This window comes from Papaver somniferum, chromosome 1 (genome assembly GCF_003573695.1).
Source record: "Papaver somniferum cultivar HN1 chromosome 1, ASM357369v1, whole genome shotgun sequence".
In the NCBI taxonomy this organism is placed as follows: Eukaryota; Viridiplantae; Streptophyta; class Magnoliopsida; order Ranunculales; family Papaveraceae; genus Papaver; species Papaver somniferum.
This window is the reverse complement of record NC_039358.1, coordinates 58,170,427-58,190,065: the sequence shown is the minus strand read 5'-3', so window position 1 is coordinate 58,190,065 and position 19,639 is coordinate 58,170,427. Positions and strand designations below refer to the sequence as shown.

Genomic DNA, 19,639 nt, shown 5'->3' with positions numbered 1-19,639 from the left:
CGGGCTCGAGTTAAATGAAATAGTGCAAAATGATTAAAAAAAAAACTTTGTTAGTTTTGTTGCAGACTATACATATGCTTCGTTAGAGTTAGTTGTTCTGCTTTTTCAGTTATTTTGTTTTGTGGTTGGGGTTCCCTTAACCTCGTGGAATGTATCAAAACACACAAAAAAAAATACATAAAAAAACTTGCTAGTTGTATGATAACAAAAATTGAAATTTTTTAGGGGAGAGCCATACACACAAAAAATCAGTTATTCATCAGAGATGAAGCAACAAAAATACATTAGAGACATGAACATGATAGTTACAAAATTCTTTGACATTCCCATGACGATCAAATATGGAGATGTGAACTGACATATTCAATCTCGACAAGTATACTCAAAGATCCCTGCCATAACCACCTAAACCTATATTATTTTCTATTCATATACCAACATGTAAAGAAAGAAAGAAAAATGTTACACCCACCCTATAGTAAAGTAGGCAATGACAATCTTGCCAGGATGCAACAATTTTTTGAATTTTAAATTCGACTCGCTCATAAACTGGCGATGGAGGCAAGGAAATCTTCAATTTTCAACAGTTGGAGGGAAGATTTACCTGCCTTCTTAAATATGTTTATTAGATTAGATAAGTTAAGTAACCAGTAGAAGGTAGCGGCAATACAATAATTTGTTGTCTGAAGCTCATAACAGAGCATGTCCTGATATGATAACACGACAACACTCTTTTTTCCTCTTTGTGTATTTTGTGGTTTTGGTTTTGGTAATGCATATCACTTTTATTCTTAAAAAAGGAAAAGAAAAAAGTCCATGTAGGCAGCCTCATAAGTTAATATGGATGCCTTTAGCCAGTTTCCTTATGGTGCCCCGTTACAGTTTGTAGAAGCGAGAGAGTAAAAAGAGGGAGCGACCGACCGAGAGTTAAAACTTGACTGCGTAACCCACGAGGGAGAGAAAAGAACACACATTCATTAGTTTTAGGGTTTCGTTTTTGTTGTCTTTGGCGGCATTGATTTTGATTTCTTAACAATCATCATCAATCACGTTTGATTTTCCCGCTGTTCATCCATTCATTAAATTTAACCCCTTTTCCAAATTGCAACAACCAACAACTACTGAGAAGATCGAGAAGAAGAAGATAAACGGGTTTTTCTCATGTCGTTCTGTAATTATTGAGGCATTGAAGTTGGAACCACGCGAATTCGTCTTCTAATTCTCATCTCCAGTCGGTGGTTTGTACCCAGAGAAAGAAACGAGTGAGGAGGGAATCAGTGGTTTCGGCTGGAGATTGGAGATTGGAACAGTGGGTTGATTGATTTCAACTAGGAAATCTTTCTCCTTTTTAAGGGGTTGATTGGGTTCTTGGTATTAGGGTTTTAAAGGTCTGGAATTGTTGCAGTGGGATTCTTTCCTTCTTGTTGGTAAGTCTTTTATTCTTCTGCTCTCTCTTTTTTTTGTTGAAAATCAAAATACAATGCACATTATTGACAGATTACTAGGTTACATATTGTAGAAATAAAAACCTTCAAAACCCTAATTGTAATAATGCCACCTGCAAATATGATACTTAGTGCTGTTGCAATTTGAGGAAGCATATTGTAGAAATAAAACCTTCATAACCCTAATTGTAATAATGCCACCTACAAATACGATACTTAGTGTTGTCCCTCTTGTAGTGGTACCAAAATAAGCACTTTCTTGAAATTTTAAGATACTGGGTCGATATGAGGGCATAAAAATTATGTCTTGTGGGGATAGATTCCCACCAAAACTAGGTGGTTTATATTATCAAAGTATATACAATAGTGACTGATTTAAGGTGGTTGGCATTTTTTGGAGAAAGATGTTTGATACCTTTGTAGGTGGTTTATATGACCTAGGCAGATATGACAGCAATGCATAGGTGGTTCACATAATCTAGTTAAGGATGATTTCCCTTTATTCCGGTGGCTCATATTTTAGTACTCGAGCATCCAATTCAAGGCGGTTCATGTCATTACTAATCGGATGATATAAACCAGAGCCACCTAATGGAAAGTGATATAAATCAACTAAACCTATTAAATGGTACCAATATCAAAAAATTCATGATTAAAGAAAAATCACAACATTTTAATTTCCACTTCAACCATCGAACAAACAAACGAGAAAGATTAAAATCAAACGAGAAGTTGATATGTTAAAGAAAAAACTACAACATTTCATCACCATTAGTACAAAATCAAACAAACTTTTGATGATACAGTAATAAAGAGAGAGACCTGGAGATATCGAAGAATTGCTACGCCGGGAGGACTCCGAGAGTTAAAAAGAGAGAATTCTTGTGTTGCTGCCAAGAAACCAAGGAAGAAGATGGGTCCGAATTGAAGGTGGTTTGTAGTTTGCTAAGATAATGGAAAGTGATATTCTAAACCACACCTTGATGTTATCACTAGAATATCACTTTCCATTATCTTAGCAACTCCAAACCACCTGCATTTCAGAACCATTTTCTTCCTTGATTTCTTGGCAGCAACACAAGAATTCTCTCTTTTTAACTCTCGGAGTCCTCCCGGCGTAGCAATTCTTCGATATCTCCAGGTCTTTCTCTTTTTATTATTGTATCATCAAAAGTTTGTTTGATTTTGTACTAATGATGATGAAATGTTGTAGTTTTTTCTTTAACATATCAACTTCTCATTTGATTTTAATCTTTCTCGTTTGTTTGTTCGATCGTTGAAGTGAAAATTAAAATGTTGTTGATTTTTCTTTAATCATGAATTTTTTGATATTGGTACCATTTTATAGGTTTAGTTGATTTAATCTTAGTGGTTTTTTCGATCGTTCAAGGGGTTCATTAAAATGTTGTTGATTTTTCTTTTAATCATGAACTTTTTGATGTTAGTACAATTTGGTAGGTTTAGTTTTGGCGATCTATTTGATTTTAATCCTTGTCGTTTGTTCGACTCAAACTAATACTGGTAGAAACAAATCAGTCATGATATTTTGCCATCAAACTGATACAGACCTAGCAGGTTACCAGATGTTACTCAGTTTGGTTTTTGTGTGTTACATCAGTTGCTTTATTAGGAAAAATCTTGATAAATGGATGGATGATCCTAACACTATTGCCTAGTACAGTGGTGTTAAATTGTTTGGTGTTGTCTTCAACAGCCCAAACATTGCCATTTAACTTTCATATGAAAAACCTTGAGAAATGGATCAATTGCTGATCCTGACATATCTGCCTTGTGCAGTCATGCTAGATTCCTTGGGTTTGATGATCACAGCCCAATCAATTGCAGTCATGTTAGATTCTTTGGGTTTGATGATCACAGCCCATATCTGCCTTGTGCAGTCATGTTTGATGATCACAGCCCATATCTGCCTTGTGCAGTCATGTTTGATGATCAACCCCATATCTGCCTTGTGCAGTCATGTTAGATTCTTTGGGTTTGATGGATCAATTGCAGTCATGTTAAATTGTTTGTGCAGTCATGTTAGCTAACAAGGCGGTTCATGTCATTACTAGTCGGATGATATAAACCAGAGCCACCTAATCTTAATAATAAAAATTTACACATGATTATATATGTGTGGTTTTGTGCATTTGTTGGAAAGTCTATTCTTTGCTTGGATATTGAATAATTTTGAATGAAATGGACCTCGTACATTAAACGCTAGTGATGCTAAATGAATCTCTTCCATTATATTGGCTAATGGAAGCTTTAGTTCTGCTTAAGAAGGATGTATCATCATTGTTCATGATAGCTTAAAACAGGGATTTATTAACTTGTCTGTTGGTCTATGGGCAGGAAGCTACTTGATAGTGGCTTTGATAGAGCCGCTGGAGTTAGGACTTTCTCTGATCCTGTGTGTATTAAACTCTAGTGCTCGAAATCAGATATGGCTGGATTTGTAACTGGGGATCCTTCAAATCATGCAGTGGCTGAGAATGCGCCTAGCAACATTTCTCCAGACAAACAAGAGGAATCTGACTGTTGGTATTTCTCAAGAAAGGAAATAGAAGAAACCTCCCCATCTAGAAGCGATGGCATTGACCTGAAGAAAGAGACATATTTACGCAAGTCATACTGCACATTTTTACAAGATTTGGGCATGCGCCTTAAAGTGTGAGTACCCAAACTCGATCTCGGCCTCCTATGTTTTCCCATTTTTAGTCATTATCGATACAAATGTTTCTGTCTTTCAAATTTTAGATAAGTCAAGCTGCCAAATAGACTGTAGAGTTAGTTGGAACTAATTGATTTAAAATGCTTGAATTCTACAACTAGTTTCTATTAAGCAGCATGTGCAAGTGCTTGGTTATGGTGGATGGCTTCTTAGTTGATTAGAAGTGCTTTAGTGCTTGTTACTTCGTAAGAGAAACATTTTTGTCCTATTTTGAAGTTTGAACTCTACATATATTTCCCTGATTAGAAGTGCTTGTTACTTCGTAAGAGAAACATTTTTGTCCTATTTTGAAGTTTGAACTCTACATATATTTCCCTTCTTGCATTCGTAGCTACAAGCCATCCACTCCCTCCACAGATTAGAGTTCTGTGATGCCATGGATGGGTCTTCTAGGATCCCAAACGCATGGGTAATTTGTATAGTGATGGTAGTTTTTCAGTGTTGTGCTAGAACACAGGTTCAGTATCTTTTCTTGCACTCTTGAAGTTCTGCATCATCTGCTGTTTGCCAGATTTATTTTGCCTAGCTGTACTTTCTTGATCTTGATTTTTAATTTTTAAATCTGAAAATGATTCTCCGTGGTATATGTTTGATGTTTCACAAACTTTTATTGATGACCCAGGAATGTTTTTGTAGTGTGCAAAGATAGTTTTGTAAGATGTTGGCCATTATCGTTGAATATTATTAGCCCGTTCTTGTATTACTCTTTAAGAATCTCTACTTCTTTTATAGTCTTATTTTTAGAGAATGCACAAGTATTTTTTTTCACAATGTGATTTGTTATGGTTTTCAATGCAGACCCCAGGTAACTATAGCTACGGCCATAATATTTTGCCATCGGTTTTTCCTTCGCCAGTCTCATGCAAAGAATGATAGGCGGGTGAGTACATGTTCTGTTTCAAGAGTATGTTCTTCTAATATGATTTCTGCTAGACTGCCACCTATTTGTTGTCTGATTGCATAAGACATGCCATGATATTATCTTTTGTTCCATCTGGAACGCAATCATAAAGTAGGCATTAACTTCAGCTTAAACATACCATCTGCCAAGTTTCGTTTTATGTAGTTTATGATAGTTTAGAATTGGTTTTGCAGTATTTATGTTTTCATGTAAAGAGCAATCTATTTAGATCAATAAGGCATAGCATGGTCTGGTGACAAAAATATATTCATTGTAAATCAAATCAATACTGCAATGTTTGAAAAGACCTTGAGGCGGCGCGATGCGTTTTCTTTTGGCAAGGCTAGGCTGTGCTTGGTTGCAGGCTGAAGGCATTGCCTTACATTGCTAAAAGAAAATGCTAGAATAATAAGTAAATAAACATAACTAAAAATTTATACGAAACTAGCTAACAAATCAGTACAGCGTCTACCTTTAGTGTCTTCAGCATCGAATATATGTCTTTCTTAAATAGTATTTTAACTGCATGAAAAGAAAGACTCAACAAAGGCACCAAGGCGCAGGTTGTAGATTTTTTAAAGCTTGTATGCGTGCACCTCAAACAAAATCCTTGATGCGCAAGCATCAAGGCGAAAAAGTATTGAAGCCCAAAAAGAGTTCTTAAACATAAGAAATGTGTATGCCATGGAAATCGTATTAATGTTATTACAACTCAAAAAGAATTATAGTTTTAAATCTCTTTAATGTTGGGAGTTTGACCCTGGCAAAACTAAATGGTTGGACCTTTTCGAAAAGGTTTTGGAAGAAATAGTGGTAAGCAGTTGTTGATGTGGGGAAATTCGCTTCTCCTGGTATATTATGATAAATTTCAGTGCTTAACAACAGTGAAATTGGTTTTGCAGACCGTCGCAACGGTTTGTATGTTCTTGGCGGGAAAGGTTGAAGAAACTCCTAGGCCACTGAAGGATGTTATTGTCGTTTCCTACGAAATTATTAACAAAAAGGACCCTGCGGCTGCCCAGAAAATCAAGCAGAAGGTACTTTTTCTCCGGGTGAAGCTTTATACTTGATTATTTGTCATTCTATCAGATATCAGCTCATTTAGCCTCACTTTTCTTGAACGCTGGCACTAAACTTCTACACTTCTGTGCTATCAATGGTTCCAGTCTGTCTTTTGAATACATACACATAACTCACTCCTTTTTATCCTTGAAAGAAAATTTGAATTATCATTGCCAATTTTAAGGTTGTGCTTGATAGGAAGGAAGTAATTTTATGGAAAAAGCTTTTCCACAAAACTATTCCTTGGGGAGGCACGGAAATTCTTACCATAAATTAATTTAAAATTTCACTTTTAATCGCTCTTATGAGCCCCAGCTCTCATGGTATTTAGTTGAAATCACTAATCAGACATAGGAATATGTGTTTCCACAGAACAAAGCCAATTTAATAGAATCAGTACGAGTGATAGTGTTCCTACAAACAAACATGGGGTCAACTTACAATATCTCCTATACCTGAAAGCCTACTCATTTTGATAATCCTTTTAAATACGAGTAGTTGCATATATTTGTGTTAGAGCACACTCTTGCATGTCAAACACTACCCCCGCCCATTTTGTGTGCATCTACATCACATGAAGCAACCAGTTCACTTAATCTGTCCCGTAACTTATTTCTGTATTCTTGGCTTTCTGTCAACCTATTAGATTTCATCCCACCGCCTACCGTATGCAGGAAGTATATGAACAGCAAAAAGAGCTGATTTTGCTTGGAGAGAGGGTTGTACTTGCAACTCTTGATTTTGACTTCAGTCTCTTCCACCCGTATAAACCCCTTGTTGAGGCGATAAAGAAATTCAAAGTTGCACAGAATGCCCTTGCCCAGGTTGCATGGAATTTTGTCAACGATGGGTACGCTAGAGATAATGTTTTTCCTCTTGCATTCACAATAATGGCAACTTTCTCGTCTTTCTTACTTGCTGGAAAGCACTATGCAGGTTGCGTACTTCTCTATTTCTGCAATTTAAGTGCCACCATATTGCTGCTGGTGCTATCTTCCTTGCCGCAAAGTTTCTCAAAGTCAAGCTCCCATCGGATGGAGAGAAACTCTGGTGGCAAGAATTTGATGTCACCCCACGCCAATTGGAAGGTCAGTGTGCTTATCTTCTCTTAGAAAGTTGGTTAAAATATAGAACAGAGGTAGTTTCTTGTCCAAAATTTTGTGAGCCAGTGAGAACATGTCTATTATTTTCATTGATCGTCTTTCTGGAGTGTTTTTTCATATTTTGGTTCCTCTATGTTTTGTTTAATTGGGTAGTATCTTTGTATTTTTCTTATAGAGGTGAGCAATCAAATGTTGGAACTATATGAGCAAAACCGTCTAGCAGCTCAGCCAGGAAGTGAAGTTGAAGGAAGTGCTACAGCTGGGGTTCAGCGGTCCTCAACAAAAGCACCTAAATCCAGTGAGGAATCAGTTCCTGTAAACGGTCATGGATCTGGTACGGCATCATCTGTGAAAGCTGAGGCAGCGGTCCCCCCATTAACTAGGGCAGTGTCTGAACATTCATATGGTGATAACCAAAATGGATCCCAGAGAAGTACCCAAAATCGAAATAATGACAATGGGAGAACAGAGATGACAAGTGTTACCCCAATACGCAAGATCGACGGTGATAGTAAAGGTCGCACACATGCTGACTGGGAACGCAAGGTGGATGGTGAAACTAAAGAGTGCCAACATTCTGAACAGGACCAGGATAGTGAAACTAAAGATTACCGTCATTCTGAACAGGATCACAAGGGGGATGCTGAAACTAAAGATCGCCAACATTCTGAACAGGAGTCGTTGACCTGCAGGGGGGAGAATGTTAAAGAAACTTCTAGCAGAGACAGGTCAGTGTCGGACCATTCTGTTGCTGTGGATCAAGAGAGGAATAGCGAGAGAAGGGAAACGGGGGAAGCAGGCGAAGAAAAGACGAATGTTGATGTTTTCCAGTCTGGCAGCAGAGGTGGGCGGAATTTGGATTACAGGGAAGGCTCTGTGAGTCAGTCACCACTTGATGCTATAAAAAAGCTTGACAGAGATAAGGTCAAGGCAGCTCTAGAACGAAGAAAGTCCCGTGTTGGAGTTGCAAAGAAAATGGACCTGATGGATGACGATGATCTAATTGAAAGGGAGCTGGAAGATGGCATTGAGTTGGCTGTTGAGGACGAGAAACTAAAGCAGGAGAGACGGCAGAGCTGGCCTAACTCCTCAAACAGTCAAGAACATGAAAACCAGAAATCTGGCAGAGATCGAGATGAGGATATTAGACATGTAAATCACTCTGGAGGACTCAAGGGGAGGTCATCTTCTGGAACCAAAGGGAAAAACCTTGAAGACAGAGAAGTTCATTCATTTGATGATGGAAATAAGAGAGAATTCCAGTCTCCTGAGTCGAGTAATCGGAAAAGAAAGGCAGTTAGCCCAGATGTCGATCACGTGTAAGGAAACCAGTTTGGCAATTCTGTGTCAGACTACCACAATGATCACAGTCATCAAGACAGGGTTGACATGTAGCTACGGACCACAAACGCCACATACATGGAAATGAAGTTAAAACGGTGGTTCGTGTTTTGAGGTACGGGCAAAATTATACTGGATATGCATGGAAATTGCGTGGTTTTGCAGAATATGTAAACGTTCATCATTGTTGTATCCCTCTACATTATGAAATTTAACACCAATTTTTCTTATACTTTTTCTTTTTTACTTATAACAGAAGAAAGAAAAATTTTGTTAGTTTTCAGCAGCGAGCAAGTTTTGCTGCTGATTATTTGGTTATGGGAGAAAAAGCGTATAAATAAACTTTGAATTTTTTTTTTGTTCTACAGAAGAACCTTGATTGCTAACTACAGACCGTGGGCCTAAAACTGTTGTTGCAAGCTTGTACTGTTCTCCAAATATTCCTGGTGGCCCTCCTCAACAACATGGTCCCTTCAAAAGTCCCTTCAAATGACTTGTTTGTAACAGCATCCCATTAGCAAAAGTCCCAGGTTTGCTTTATTTCCTAGATAAGCAGTCCCATGCCTGTCGAGAACAACATAGTACAGTAAGGTTCTCTTTCAGTAGTGTGTGCACTCTATGGAAAACTCTTAATCTGCCTGCTACGTCAGTTCATTTTCACAGAAAATCAACTCACTACCTATGTCTGAATCAGATCAAGGAAAATCTGAAATTAAAATAAAAATGTTACAATTCTTGAGCCTCGGCGGAGTTTCCATCAAAGAAAACATTCTTGGTGCCAACTTTTCTAGTGTAAATAAGAAATTGAAGAGACATGGTACCAACTAGTATTAAAAAACCATGGCTCCTCTTTAATTCCTGTTTACCACAGTTATCTAATTTTGATCAAATTATAATTAATGCAAGCTTATAGGACCCATGTTTTCCCATCATGCATGTGATTTGTTGTACGAACGATAAGAAGTCGATTCATCCACCATATATGGTATGGAGTTCACAATTCCATGTCAAACTGAACACCTTATAATCTCTTTACATGTGACACTCGAGTACATTCTTTTGTCGAATGAGTGAGTTTACAGCATATCCTTTTTTGGAACTTTACTGCGCGGAGCTACCGACCTATAAAGCCACAAAACTTTACACTCTAATGCATGATGTGACCGGATGATGATACCAGTGACCTGAGTTTGAAACTCGCCAGCACTGGATTCTGTACTGATTCAAAAGGGAAAGAAAAAAACAGTATACACTCTAATGCATGTGAAACTCAAAACAAATGAGTGTGCTAATACCAAAATGAAATTCACCAGTGGAATAAAAGTCACAGACTCACAGTAATAAGAAATTCTGAACTATTTTGCGTGTCAGTTCATAAGAGTAGGTGTAGAGTGAAAACTAATCCATCCAGCGTTTTTGTTTTTTTGTATTTAATCCCCTGGAGATTCCTTTCTGTACTGCCAAACTGAAACAAAAAAATTCCATTACAAAAACTTTTTTTACCTATAATGAGTGTACTCCAAACAAAAAATTTTGATCAGAATGTCTTCACTTAGACATGTAATGTACCAGAGACTGCATGTCTGGATACAATTCCAAGGTCTCTTCATGGTGGGAGGAAATCACACATCTTCAAGGTTTTGTACTAGCTAATATATTTCTCTTGTTTAAGATCGGAAATTTTTCTTACCTTTTTCAAGTTATGGAGCCGGGTCTTTTCAAGGTTCAGTTTATCTACCAGAATTTCTCCTGGAAAACTTCATTCATAAGAATTTTCTTCTTAGCCACTTTAATGGGGTTCATCCCTTGTTTGAATCTAGTATTAAACCCAATTGAGGGTTGTGATCGTAGGTTGCCGTTACCGATGATAAGAATGAAGTCGACGAAAGTTCTAACCAGGAATCAGCCGATGAGTGTGTCAGATCTAAACTTGGCATTTCGTGATTTAATGGCGGGCAATTGGTTAGTTCAAGGTGACAAAGCTTTGTCAATTGGAAGAGGTTCGTTAAGAACAGTTAAAGTGATGAGAAAGCTAGGATTTGTTGATGCAATTGGAGTGGCTCGTAAACCATGTTCGTCGTATGTTCGAAGAGGAAATATTTATGCATTACCGTTTAATGAGAATTCATTCGATTTCGTGTTTTCGACAGCTTTTATCAGCGGCGCAAGAGTTCCAGCAAGAATAGTGCTAGAAATGGCAAGGGTTTTGAAACAAGGTAGTGTTGGTGTTCTTTTAACAAGGTTACCAGGTCCAACTCCAGCTACAACTGCCTTGGTGAAAGCAGTGGATCCATTGGCTTCGTATTTGAAATTCTCGGATATAGTCCATGTTAGGAGGCTTAATTCTACTGTCATTATAGTTTTCAAGAAAAGGTTTACCTGTAATGAAGATGATGAAGATCAATAAGAATTAGGGTTTACCAGGAAATATTTAGATCATTGAAGCCAGATTCTACTGTTTGTAATGTAAAAAATGAATGTAGAGAAAATTACTCAATTACGTAAATACCGTTTGGTCATTGTGGATCTTCTAGTGTTATTGGGGAAGAAAAAGGATATAAATGGAAGTTTAACATTCATTGGCGGTAAAAGCAGTTATTTAGCTTGTCGGTTCCTTATATCCGAACAATGCCACAATACCCAAGTTAGATTAAAACGACAACAGTGCCGGCCATGTCAGAGCAGACAGATCGAGATGAGCATAAAACCAAAACAGCTAAATCAATAGATAAATAAATTGTAAAAAATACAATATCACAACATGTATGAATGTGTGTAATTTCAGTTCTGGAGTCTAGGAGATTTGAATAAATAAACACTCCTTACAAATCCTCTACCAACTTCACCCACATTTCTCAGCACATCTATTGGATCCTGTCTTTTGTCGTTCTCGTCGTCGTCCATTTCTTCTCTTGCTCTCTTCTGCAATATTTATATTACATGTTAGTACCGGAAAGAAGAAGAAAAAAAACACACTTTACAAGCTTACTCATATTACTACTCGGTTTCGGTTAGATAAAATAGAGCGAGTTTCGGGTCCCTTTTTATTACCTTGGAATCAAGCTTATCCCATGTCAAACCAATAGCGTCGCCCCCTACTGAATCATACCACAACTTGAACGTTTCGGGGAATTCTTCCTGCACAGTTAGTTGGAAAGGTCAGTAAATATGTTTTATATTTCTTATCGCAATTGGTTTTGGGCGAAGGTAAAAGTTTTACTATTACCTTTAGATTGTTGACAAGGCAACGGACTGGATCAAAGTTCACCATTAGATTCTTTTTCATTTCTTCCAAGTCGCCACACAACATAAAAGGATCAAAGTCCTTGCTAGCTTTTCCTTCAGCCACGTGCTTTGCTGCAAAACAACATGCATAATTTGAGACCTTATGACATAAAGCATGAAATGCCAGTATTATCTGTCGTGCTAGCAGAAGAGTTATATAAGAACCTTTTATCATTTCACCGGGAACCGTTTCAGGGCGGGAAAGCAAGCGTTGAGGAAAAGCTAGTTTATGCCTATGCAAGAGAATTACAGCATCGTACAAGTTCAAAGGTGTCCGGAACAAACTCTGCAAGTCCAAATTGCATATCACGAAGAAAATATTTTCTGATCAATAACAAGGAAATTAAAAATTACAAAATATAAGAAAGCATAGGATAGGCCAAGATTCGGCTCAAGTTGAGACGAAGCCATCATCCTGAATCCATGTGTAACACTAACCTTCCATGTTTTTTGAGGATCAGTTTGATCGTGAACAATAAGGTCTGTCAATAACTCCGCACCCGTTTTTGCATAAGCAACCATCCTTTTAAGCTCCTTTTTTTTTGTAATCAAGAAAATCCCACCAAAAAAAAATAACCGTCACTCCATGAAATGAGAGTATTTAAGAGTAGACTAGAAATGGCTAATACACGGAAAGATGAGTTCCTTAATCATGAGCAAAGCTTTAACTTTAAAAGTGTTGGTGTTTACTTACAGATGAGTTTGGTGAATATTTCGTCCAAGCTTCGGATGACTTGTCATATGACGTGGCCAAAAACATTGATCTATCCAAATTCTGCGGACTTTCTTCGTAAGCTTTTCTGCTAGTCATAAAGTTCTCCTATCCCATTGAAGCATACAATTAATAGCCACTAAAGTGAAAGAAACAGTGTAGTTTGAAACTTCTGGAAACCCTGAAGAATGTTATTTTCCAAAATCAGAGTTTCGGAGTTATGGTTCTTACATATATCTCCTTTTCATCTTTTGAAGTCATATCACCATTTATGTCTACGATTAAAGGAGAAAAGGTCCAATCATAGTTTGACAGCAACCGTAAGAACCTGTCAATCAACATATCGACCATCAGAGAGCACATCACCAATAACAGCACAAAGCAGCAATGAGATCACAAATACAAATAGAAATACATAAGGAAATACAACTGGACTGATAGTAAAACAAATGAACGCAATTAAAAGCACTTCACAAGTAGAACAACAAACAAGGAATTCAGTCTTTACTGTGGCTTGATCCAACTCTTGCTCATTCTAACTGTACCACAAGTTACTATCACAGCAACTCATTCCTTTTTGCTCATAACTTAAAATAAAATACAGAATCCAGAAGACTGTATAAATTCACATGTATACAGATAGAAGTAAATAAGTAGCACTTTGGGACATTTACCTCAAAAATCCAGTTATCCGGGAGGAAGGAGCATAGAATGGTAGATGTCGCAAAAAGAGGTATGCAACCAACAATTCTACTGCCTCCTCTTCCACAAATGACGAAAAGAGATGAGCAGAAATCCACCTTTTTGCAAGGCTTCAAAGAAAATACAGTGACATGTAAGGCTCATGGAACAAGTCCAACAATAATTGCAGACTGTTTCTTACAGTGTATAAGTTTTGTGAAGATACATTGAAGGTTTGCAAACTCACCGGACAACAGGCCCGTATACAGGGTAACGACCAAGCAAACCATTGATCATGCTAGAATGCTGCCCACGGATAAAGAGTTCCTTATCTCCAGAAGTGATCCGCTTCATCCGTTCATTGCCCACTAGAACAGTGAAATCACATGAATACAACATAAGAAAGAGTATAGCTCCAGATATAAATATGTAACAGAATATCAAGAAAAGTAATACATAACAAGAAGCCTCACCTTTCTTTCTCACCAAGCTCAGGCCTCTTTCGTGCAGGATTCTTAGACGAAATGTGTATCCAGACATCAGGACATCCACCTCATCCTCAGAAGCAATACAACGAGAACCCCAACTTTTTTGGAGACTGACTCATGGTATCATGAATTTCAGAAATAGGTAAAAAAAGAAAGATAATGATGGATTTAAACATTCCCCAAAACAAGGAAAACCTTTCAATAACACACCTGTCTCCAATCTGTAGAAGAAATGCATGTTTAGTCTTCTCAATGGCAACATCATCCATTGGCCAGTTCCCTGAACCCTCCAACTAAACAATAATAAATAGAAACCTTCAGGCGTGATAAGAATTAAGTAACAATAACGGAAACCAAATTAAGATCTAGCATCAACTTGCCTGGATCATAACTTCCACTGGTTGTATACAAGTGGAGGGGAGCTGGGAAGTTCGGCCTTTGACCTTTCCGTTAGCAAGAGGATGAGGTGCAGGAAGAAAAACAGATGTGGAACGAAAGGCTGAGGTAGAATGTAAACAGGCAATATAAGGTAGATAAATAAGTATTAAGTGCAATAGATATCAGTTATTGCTATCTAGTATTTTAAACAGGCGAAACTTCAGAAAACACGGTATATGCAAAGTAAGGATTCTACAGTAAATACAGGGGAACTTGCACTTCTTCTGACTATATTCACTATGATTAATTATAATGAAACTGATAAAGAAGATACCATCAATATTCCTACTCATTTCCATATTAACTTTGGTAAAAATATTGTGGGATATGCCATATTAACTTTAGTAAAAATGTTGTGGGATAGAAAAGTTAACCTGCGTCTAAAGGCTGCACACTAGATACACTCAAAGGAATATCCTTTATACTGCGCAAACGCTTTGATAAAACCTCAAAAGCCGCAAGAAGGCTTCCATGAAATGAGACTGAATCTGAAATTGGTACCAATATACTTAACTGAGTATAAGCTTTAACAGGAAAAAGAAAAAGCAAAAAAAAAAAAAAAAAAAAAAAAAAAAAAAAAAACGAAAAATGAAAACACGTGTTAGCTGGTTGTTGGGTTATGGCATTACCTTTACCACCAAGAAGAAGGCAAAAGTCAAGTTGTTCAGCGACGCATGTTATCTTTTCTTCGGGTAAGGCAAGATGTCGAGAAAGAATGTAATCACAGATTCTTTTGATAATGAGGTGCCTTTCCCAATGCTGACATTCCCATACTGTTCCGTGCAACATAAGTTTGTAGCACATCAGTCATCTCAACACAGGAACACTAAACCATTGATAGCTATCATAAGTTAAAGCAGACTACCTGTGCTTTCTGCAATAATGCCATCTTTGAATCTACGAAGCTCGGCCTTCTCTCCCCAAAACTTTCTATACTTGAGAGCCTATCAACGCAAAATAAAAATCTTAGAGATGAAATCTAAACCAACAAAACAAAAGAACAACATTAAAACAACAATGTAGAGAAGAAGAAGAATCTGGTACCTCTTCTTTGTTCTCAGCATTTGGGCCAACATCAACCCCTCTAAAGCTCTTCTCAGGAGCGCTAGTTAAAATTCCCACAACCAAAGGACTAGTACTAAACTCAGAGAAGCCCTAGAAACCAGATATAAAAGCTCATCATTTGGAAAATTATAATATCACACAGCATGAAAACAACACAAGCTAGAGCTGGATCAGATACATCTTCAATTTTCCACTGTGAGGGACAGCTTCTCCAAGTAACCCGAATAGATTTTGCTCTGTCACCAAGTGCTTGTTCCAGAAGAGAGTGCACCTTCTCCTCGTATGTTCTCCAGCACTCTTCATCTAAACAAAATCCAGAGGCATACACCTCCTTACTCTCGTCCGCTTTTATTCTAAAAAAGAAATAGAACAGTGAACTAGGGATAAGACACATCTCCACGAAGAAACTAGAAGTGAAACCGAAAACTGATTTAAACCTTCAACCAGGGGTAGCAATCAAAAAATTCGTTACATCTTCACACCCTATGAATTAAAAGGCCAAACACTAGTCATAAAATTACCTTATGCAGTAATCATATTTGGCAGCGAAGTCAACCTTAGTCATGAAAACCTCTTCAAATCCACCATCTCTATATTTGTCTATACAATTAAGTGTCTGTGCAGCCTCATCTCGGAGCTTGAGTTTCATGAAGACAAATGGAGATTGTGTTAGATAGGTGTCATAGGGACAGAGACAAAACCCTCCTAGTAATGAGAATCAGACATAAAAATGTGAACATAGGGTACCTCTGAGAAGCCATGCTTTGTGATCCGGAATGCCAGGTTAAGTTGAGATGATGAATCACATAGAACTACGGGAAACAATTGCTGATATTGCTTTCTCTCCTACAAATCCACAGGTATCCATAAATAATGATAAACCATTAACCTCAACCTAAGTGTAGAAGATGTAATTACTCCCTGAGATGCAGCAGAAGAGTCCCACAGTTTTTACGGATACATGTTGCGCAATGTTACACAATGAGTTAAGGTCAACCATCTAAAAATGACGATATGATTTACAAACCTCCTTTGACAGGTTACTTTGATTATGGGGCTGCAGCAAAAGACCCTTGTCCCATAACTTTGAATTGGCTGTAGAGAATCAAGGTGAACAAATTTCAGTGACTAGATTTAACAAAGTTAATGTGATGAAAGCTAAAAGTTAGTTATCAACTAGACTAGTATAACAAACCAACAAAGAGAATTCATCTTGTATCATTTTTCATCTTTTTTAATTTCTAAAGGAGGTCTTATAAAGCAAAGATGAATACCAGCTTGCACTTGCTGGTAGATACACAAGGAATATGTAAAACCTGAACAACATTACAACTCAGTAGAGAAAGTGTCACTGCATTATATCATTAGTTTACGTTTAGGTATCAAATGATGATAATCAGGGAATCTTTATCAATGATCATCCTCTGGAAACTCTCTTTAGGTCGTACTTAAATGGGTCAACATAGAAATGTCACAAATACGAAGGCGTGTGATGAAAACGGCTCCAAATTTTAAGCTAACAAAGACAGAAAAGTTCCGATGTTTTTAAGCTTTGTATGCCAACTCCTTCCACCTTAACATTTATATTTCATAACAGGAACTGACAGAGGAGATCCAACAAATAAAAAAAAGTGGACAATACACGTAACGAATCATGAACCTACCACACAATTGGTAAGCGCCAAACAAAATGAAGAGAATAAACATACCAATAAAATCCAATGTGACACGAAAAATCTGCACTGTCTTCATTGACTTGTTGACACGATTTCCTCCTGATGCCGTGGCAAGGTATGAAAGTATGACAGAGATTAAGAATCCATTTAGGCAATCATGAGAATAAATAGAAGTTCTCTGCCTAGCCCACACCTGAACCATAAGAAACAAAAAACTTACATACACTTTCCTTTGAAAGAATAACAAACCGAACCAATTGAGCTTAGACAGAAAGATACAATTTTGAAACATACTTTTATCAAAATTAGTGCCTCTCTCAATTCCTTCCATCCCAAAAAAGTTTTTCGGACAAATTCCGCGTTCTCCTCCAAAAACATATCTTCAAGAATGCTACTATTGTACCTTGGTGTAGCTTGCGGAGCCATTCCTTCTGACCAAGTAACGAGATCAATAGTTTAGTTCAGAAATGTTCGATATTGCTTTAAATGTAATAAGAAACCAAGTCACAGCTACAAACTAATAAAACTTGAATTACCTTTATTAAGCGCACGTACATTACTTCGTGCCAAATTTAGTTTCGGAACACTGAACAAAGATGTAGCTGTCGGAATCAACCAAATACAAAAACCTGGGATTTCGTCGGGTTCCTGAACTAAAATAACCAAACAGATTTTGTCATTTTTTCAAACAGTTAAACAGAGTGCAGAACACTAGAAATCAAATTATCAATCCAATATACCGATGGGAACTTAAACTGAGCCTGAGGTACGAATAGCACAAACCTGGATACACAACCAAAACAGGTTTCCGGGCTTCATTTTGAATGGTCGACCATTCTATCTTTTTAATCTTTGAAGAAGCATTTAAATATTTCTTGATTATACATAAATAAAGGCATCTCTTTGCATGATATCTATAATTCAAGTAATCCTTCTCATGAAAACATTCCTACAACAAACAAACAAAACAAAAAAGCTTCTCAATTACTAAACCCTAATCAAATTATCAAATACAAACAAACCCCGAAAATCAAAATTTCAACTTACCTTAGGTAGACGAATAAAAAGATCAATACTAGTAGACGGCTTAGTTAAAGCTTGTATTGAATAACTCCCACCAATTTCAATCGATGCCGGTTTCTTGAAACTAAACTCGAATTTATCAGCATTAACATCTCTGATAAATCCTGATGCTAAATCTGAACCAACCTACGTACCAAACAAAGATGTAATTAAGTAACAATAAATAAATAAAATTACGGAGAATGAAAACAAGGGTTTAATAACGAGAAATATACCTTTAAATCTTGAGGTATTTTGTTGATAACTTTTTTGATGGATGAAATAGTTTCATCTATGAATTTGGTTATAATAGGGGACTCGTAATCGAGCTGAACCTCTTTCAATACTTCACTTACTTTGAAATCCATGGGATCGATAACAGCACCAGTACTACTAACAACAACTTCCATGGTTAAAAGTTTAGTGTGCGGCCGAAACTGGGGAGAGAGGGAGAAAGGTTTATGGAGGGTTTTAGGGCAGAAAAAGAAAGAGAGTGGCGGGATATGAGAAGAAGAGTTGGGAACTTGGGTGTAAGTGAGATTTCGAGATTTTAGAGCGGCACGGAGATGGTTGCGTCAGAAAATGATGTCGTGCTTATCAGCAAGGGCTCCGTGCCTGTTTTTCAAGATTGCTAATAGGAGTACGAAATTGCTCGGGGGCTGGGTTGCACTGACGTGGACACGAATGAATTCGCAAAAAGAAAAAGAAAAAAAAACTAGGACTCGGACTCGGACTCGGACACATTATGAAATTAGTAATATTTCACACTAAAATGTATATATTATATTTCTTCAACAATAATGTTGGTAAATCCTTGATAAATAACAAATTTGTATAAGAATAAGCATGTATACTAATAAAACAGTACATACACAAAAGTTCAAGCATTATTAGTAGACGCTTATATTAAAATAGTGTGACATATGCATATAATGTCACTGTTGTGTCTGTCTAGGAAGCGCGCGAGTCAAAGTGTCGGACGCCGTGTGACGCGGACACCTGACCATTTTAGGCGTGTCCGTGCTACCCAGCGGGTGTACCAACCCAAAAGAGATGAACTGTTTTCCTTATGTGTATTTTGGTACACCCCCAAGCAATTTGGTATTCCTATTAGCAACCTTGTTGTTTTTGGGCTGCTTTGAAACCTATTATAGGGGCCTAAAATTTTTGTTTTAAGGGCTCATATGGATTTAAATGTCCTGATATGGATGAAGAGGACTTAACGTTTGTAAAAATATGAAAATACCCTTTAACAATTAACCTAATTACCTATCCTAAATCTAATTAACATAAAAATCAAAAAGTAAATCTAAAATAAAAAAAGACATGCCTATTCTTTTTGTTCTTCGTCTCTTCTTCTCCTCTTTCCCTTCATGTATTCCAGAAACTCAGATATCGGTTTGCGATATGGTACACCAACCTATCCTGAACCAAAATTATAGAAGTTTTGAATTTCTCTCTTTGATATTTGAAACATTCCAAAATGATAAAATCATTGCTTGGGCAGTTTTCAAATGCTCCACAAAATTAATTCTCGAAAAATATTGGTAAATACCTTTGAACATCCAATGTTTGAATCATATTTTGAGATGTTTAACAAGACAAGTTTGACTTGAAATTTCTTATTTGCAATAAATCCAATGAAT

General features: G+C 37.1%; 3 protein-coding genes across 5 annotated transcripts; 2 read left to right on the top strand and 1 right to left on the bottom strand.

Moving 5' to 3' along the window:
- Positions 1-923: 923 nt before the first annotated feature.
- On the top strand, positions 924-9,346 carry LOC113288017 (cyclin-T1-3-like). Of its 3 annotated transcripts, XR_003330429.1 has the most exons (8): positions 924-1,427; positions 3,801-4,118; positions 4,978-5,059; positions 5,983-6,117; positions 6,817-6,992; positions 7,079-7,230; positions 7,421-8,701; positions 8,955-9,346. XR_003330429.1 is itself a non-coding variant. In XM_026536947.1 (7 exons), exons 2-7 carry the CDS (start codon positions 3,892-3,894, stop codon positions 8,566-8,568), a joined length of 1,920 nt encoding a protein of 639 aa, XP_026392732.1. In that variant the 5' UTR covers positions 924-1,427; positions 3,801-3,891; the 3' UTR covers positions 8,569-8,944. The 3 variants fall into 3 exon arrangements, 2 of the variants coding, with proteins under 2 accessions (XP_026392732.1, XP_026392742.1); XM_026536947.1 differs by lacking the exon at positions 8,955-9,346 and having other exon boundaries at positions 7,421-8,944; XM_026536957.1 differs by lacking the exons at positions 924-1,427; positions 3,801-4,118; positions 8,955-9,346 and having other exon boundaries at positions 6,789-6,992; positions 7,421-8,944.
- Positions 9,347-10,030: 684 nt separating this feature from the next.
- LOC113288031 lies at positions 10,031-11,415 on the top strand. The gene is made up of 2 exons (XM_026536967.1): positions 10,031-10,223; positions 10,438-11,415. The coding sequence occupies exons 1-2, from the start codon at positions 10,129-10,131 to the stop codon at positions 10,991-10,993; spliced, it is 651 nt and encodes a 216-aa protein (XP_026392752.1). The 5' UTR covers positions 10,031-10,128; the 3' UTR covers positions 10,994-11,415.
- Positions 11,291-18,501, bottom strand: LOC113288007 (nucleolar protein 6-like). Its single transcript, XM_026536936.1, has 26 exons — positions 18,230-18,501; positions 17,979-18,140; positions 17,715-17,880; positions 17,468-17,584; positions 17,226-17,362; positions 16,965-17,124; positions 16,283-16,350; positions 16,003-16,101; positions 15,777-15,892; positions 15,434-15,608; positions 15,235-15,345; positions 15,056-15,134; positions 14,820-14,963; positions 14,565-14,678; positions 14,133-14,251; positions 13,963-14,045; positions 13,738-13,862; positions 13,512-13,632; positions 13,258-13,395; positions 12,815-12,911; positions 12,566-12,691; positions 12,310-12,405; positions 12,037-12,157; positions 11,813-11,943; positions 11,638-11,724; positions 11,291-11,508 (listed from the first exon to the last, which is right to left on the bottom strand). Exons 1-26 carry the CDS (start codon positions 18,401-18,403, stop codon positions 11,368-11,370), a joined length of 3,207 nt encoding a protein of 1,068 aa, XP_026392721.1. The 5' UTR covers positions 18,404-18,501; the 3' UTR covers positions 11,291-11,367.
- Between the last annotated feature and the right edge of the window lie 1,138 nt (positions 18,502-19,639).

Bases quoted from the DNA above. Each gene is read 5' to 3' on its own strand.
- LOC113288017 (XM_026536947.1), top strand. From the start codon at position 3,892: ATGGCTGGATTTGTAACTGGGGATCCTTCAAATCATGCAGTGGCTGAG. The intron at 5,060-5,982 runs GTGAGTACATGT...TTGGTTTTGCAG, and splicing joins ATGCAAAGAATGATAGGCGG to ACCGTCGCAACGGTTTGTAT. The intron at 7,231-7,420 runs GTCAGTGTGCTT...TTTTTCTTATAG, and splicing joins CACCCCACGCCAATTGGAAG to AGGTGAGCAATCAAATGTTG.
- LOC113288031 (XM_026536967.1), top strand. From the start codon at position 10,129: ATGTCTTCACTTAGACATGTAATGTACCAGAGACTGCATGTCTGGATA. The intron at 10,224-10,437 runs GTTTTGTACTAG...TTGTGATCGTAG, and splicing joins GGAAATCACACATCTTCAAG to GTTGCCGTTACCGATGATAA.
- LOC113288007 (XM_026536936.1), bottom strand. From the start codon at position 18,403: ATGGAAGTTGTTGTTAGTAGTACTGGTGCTGTTATCGATCCCATGGAT. The intron at 14,046-14,132 runs GCAAGTTGATGC...ATTATTGTTTAG, and splicing joins CAGTGGAAGTTATGATCCAG to TTGGAGGGTTCAGGGAACTG. The intron at 12,912-13,257 runs GTAAATGTCCCA...GTTGATTGACAG, and splicing joins CGGATAACTGGATTTTTGAG to GTTCTTACGGTTGCTGTCAA.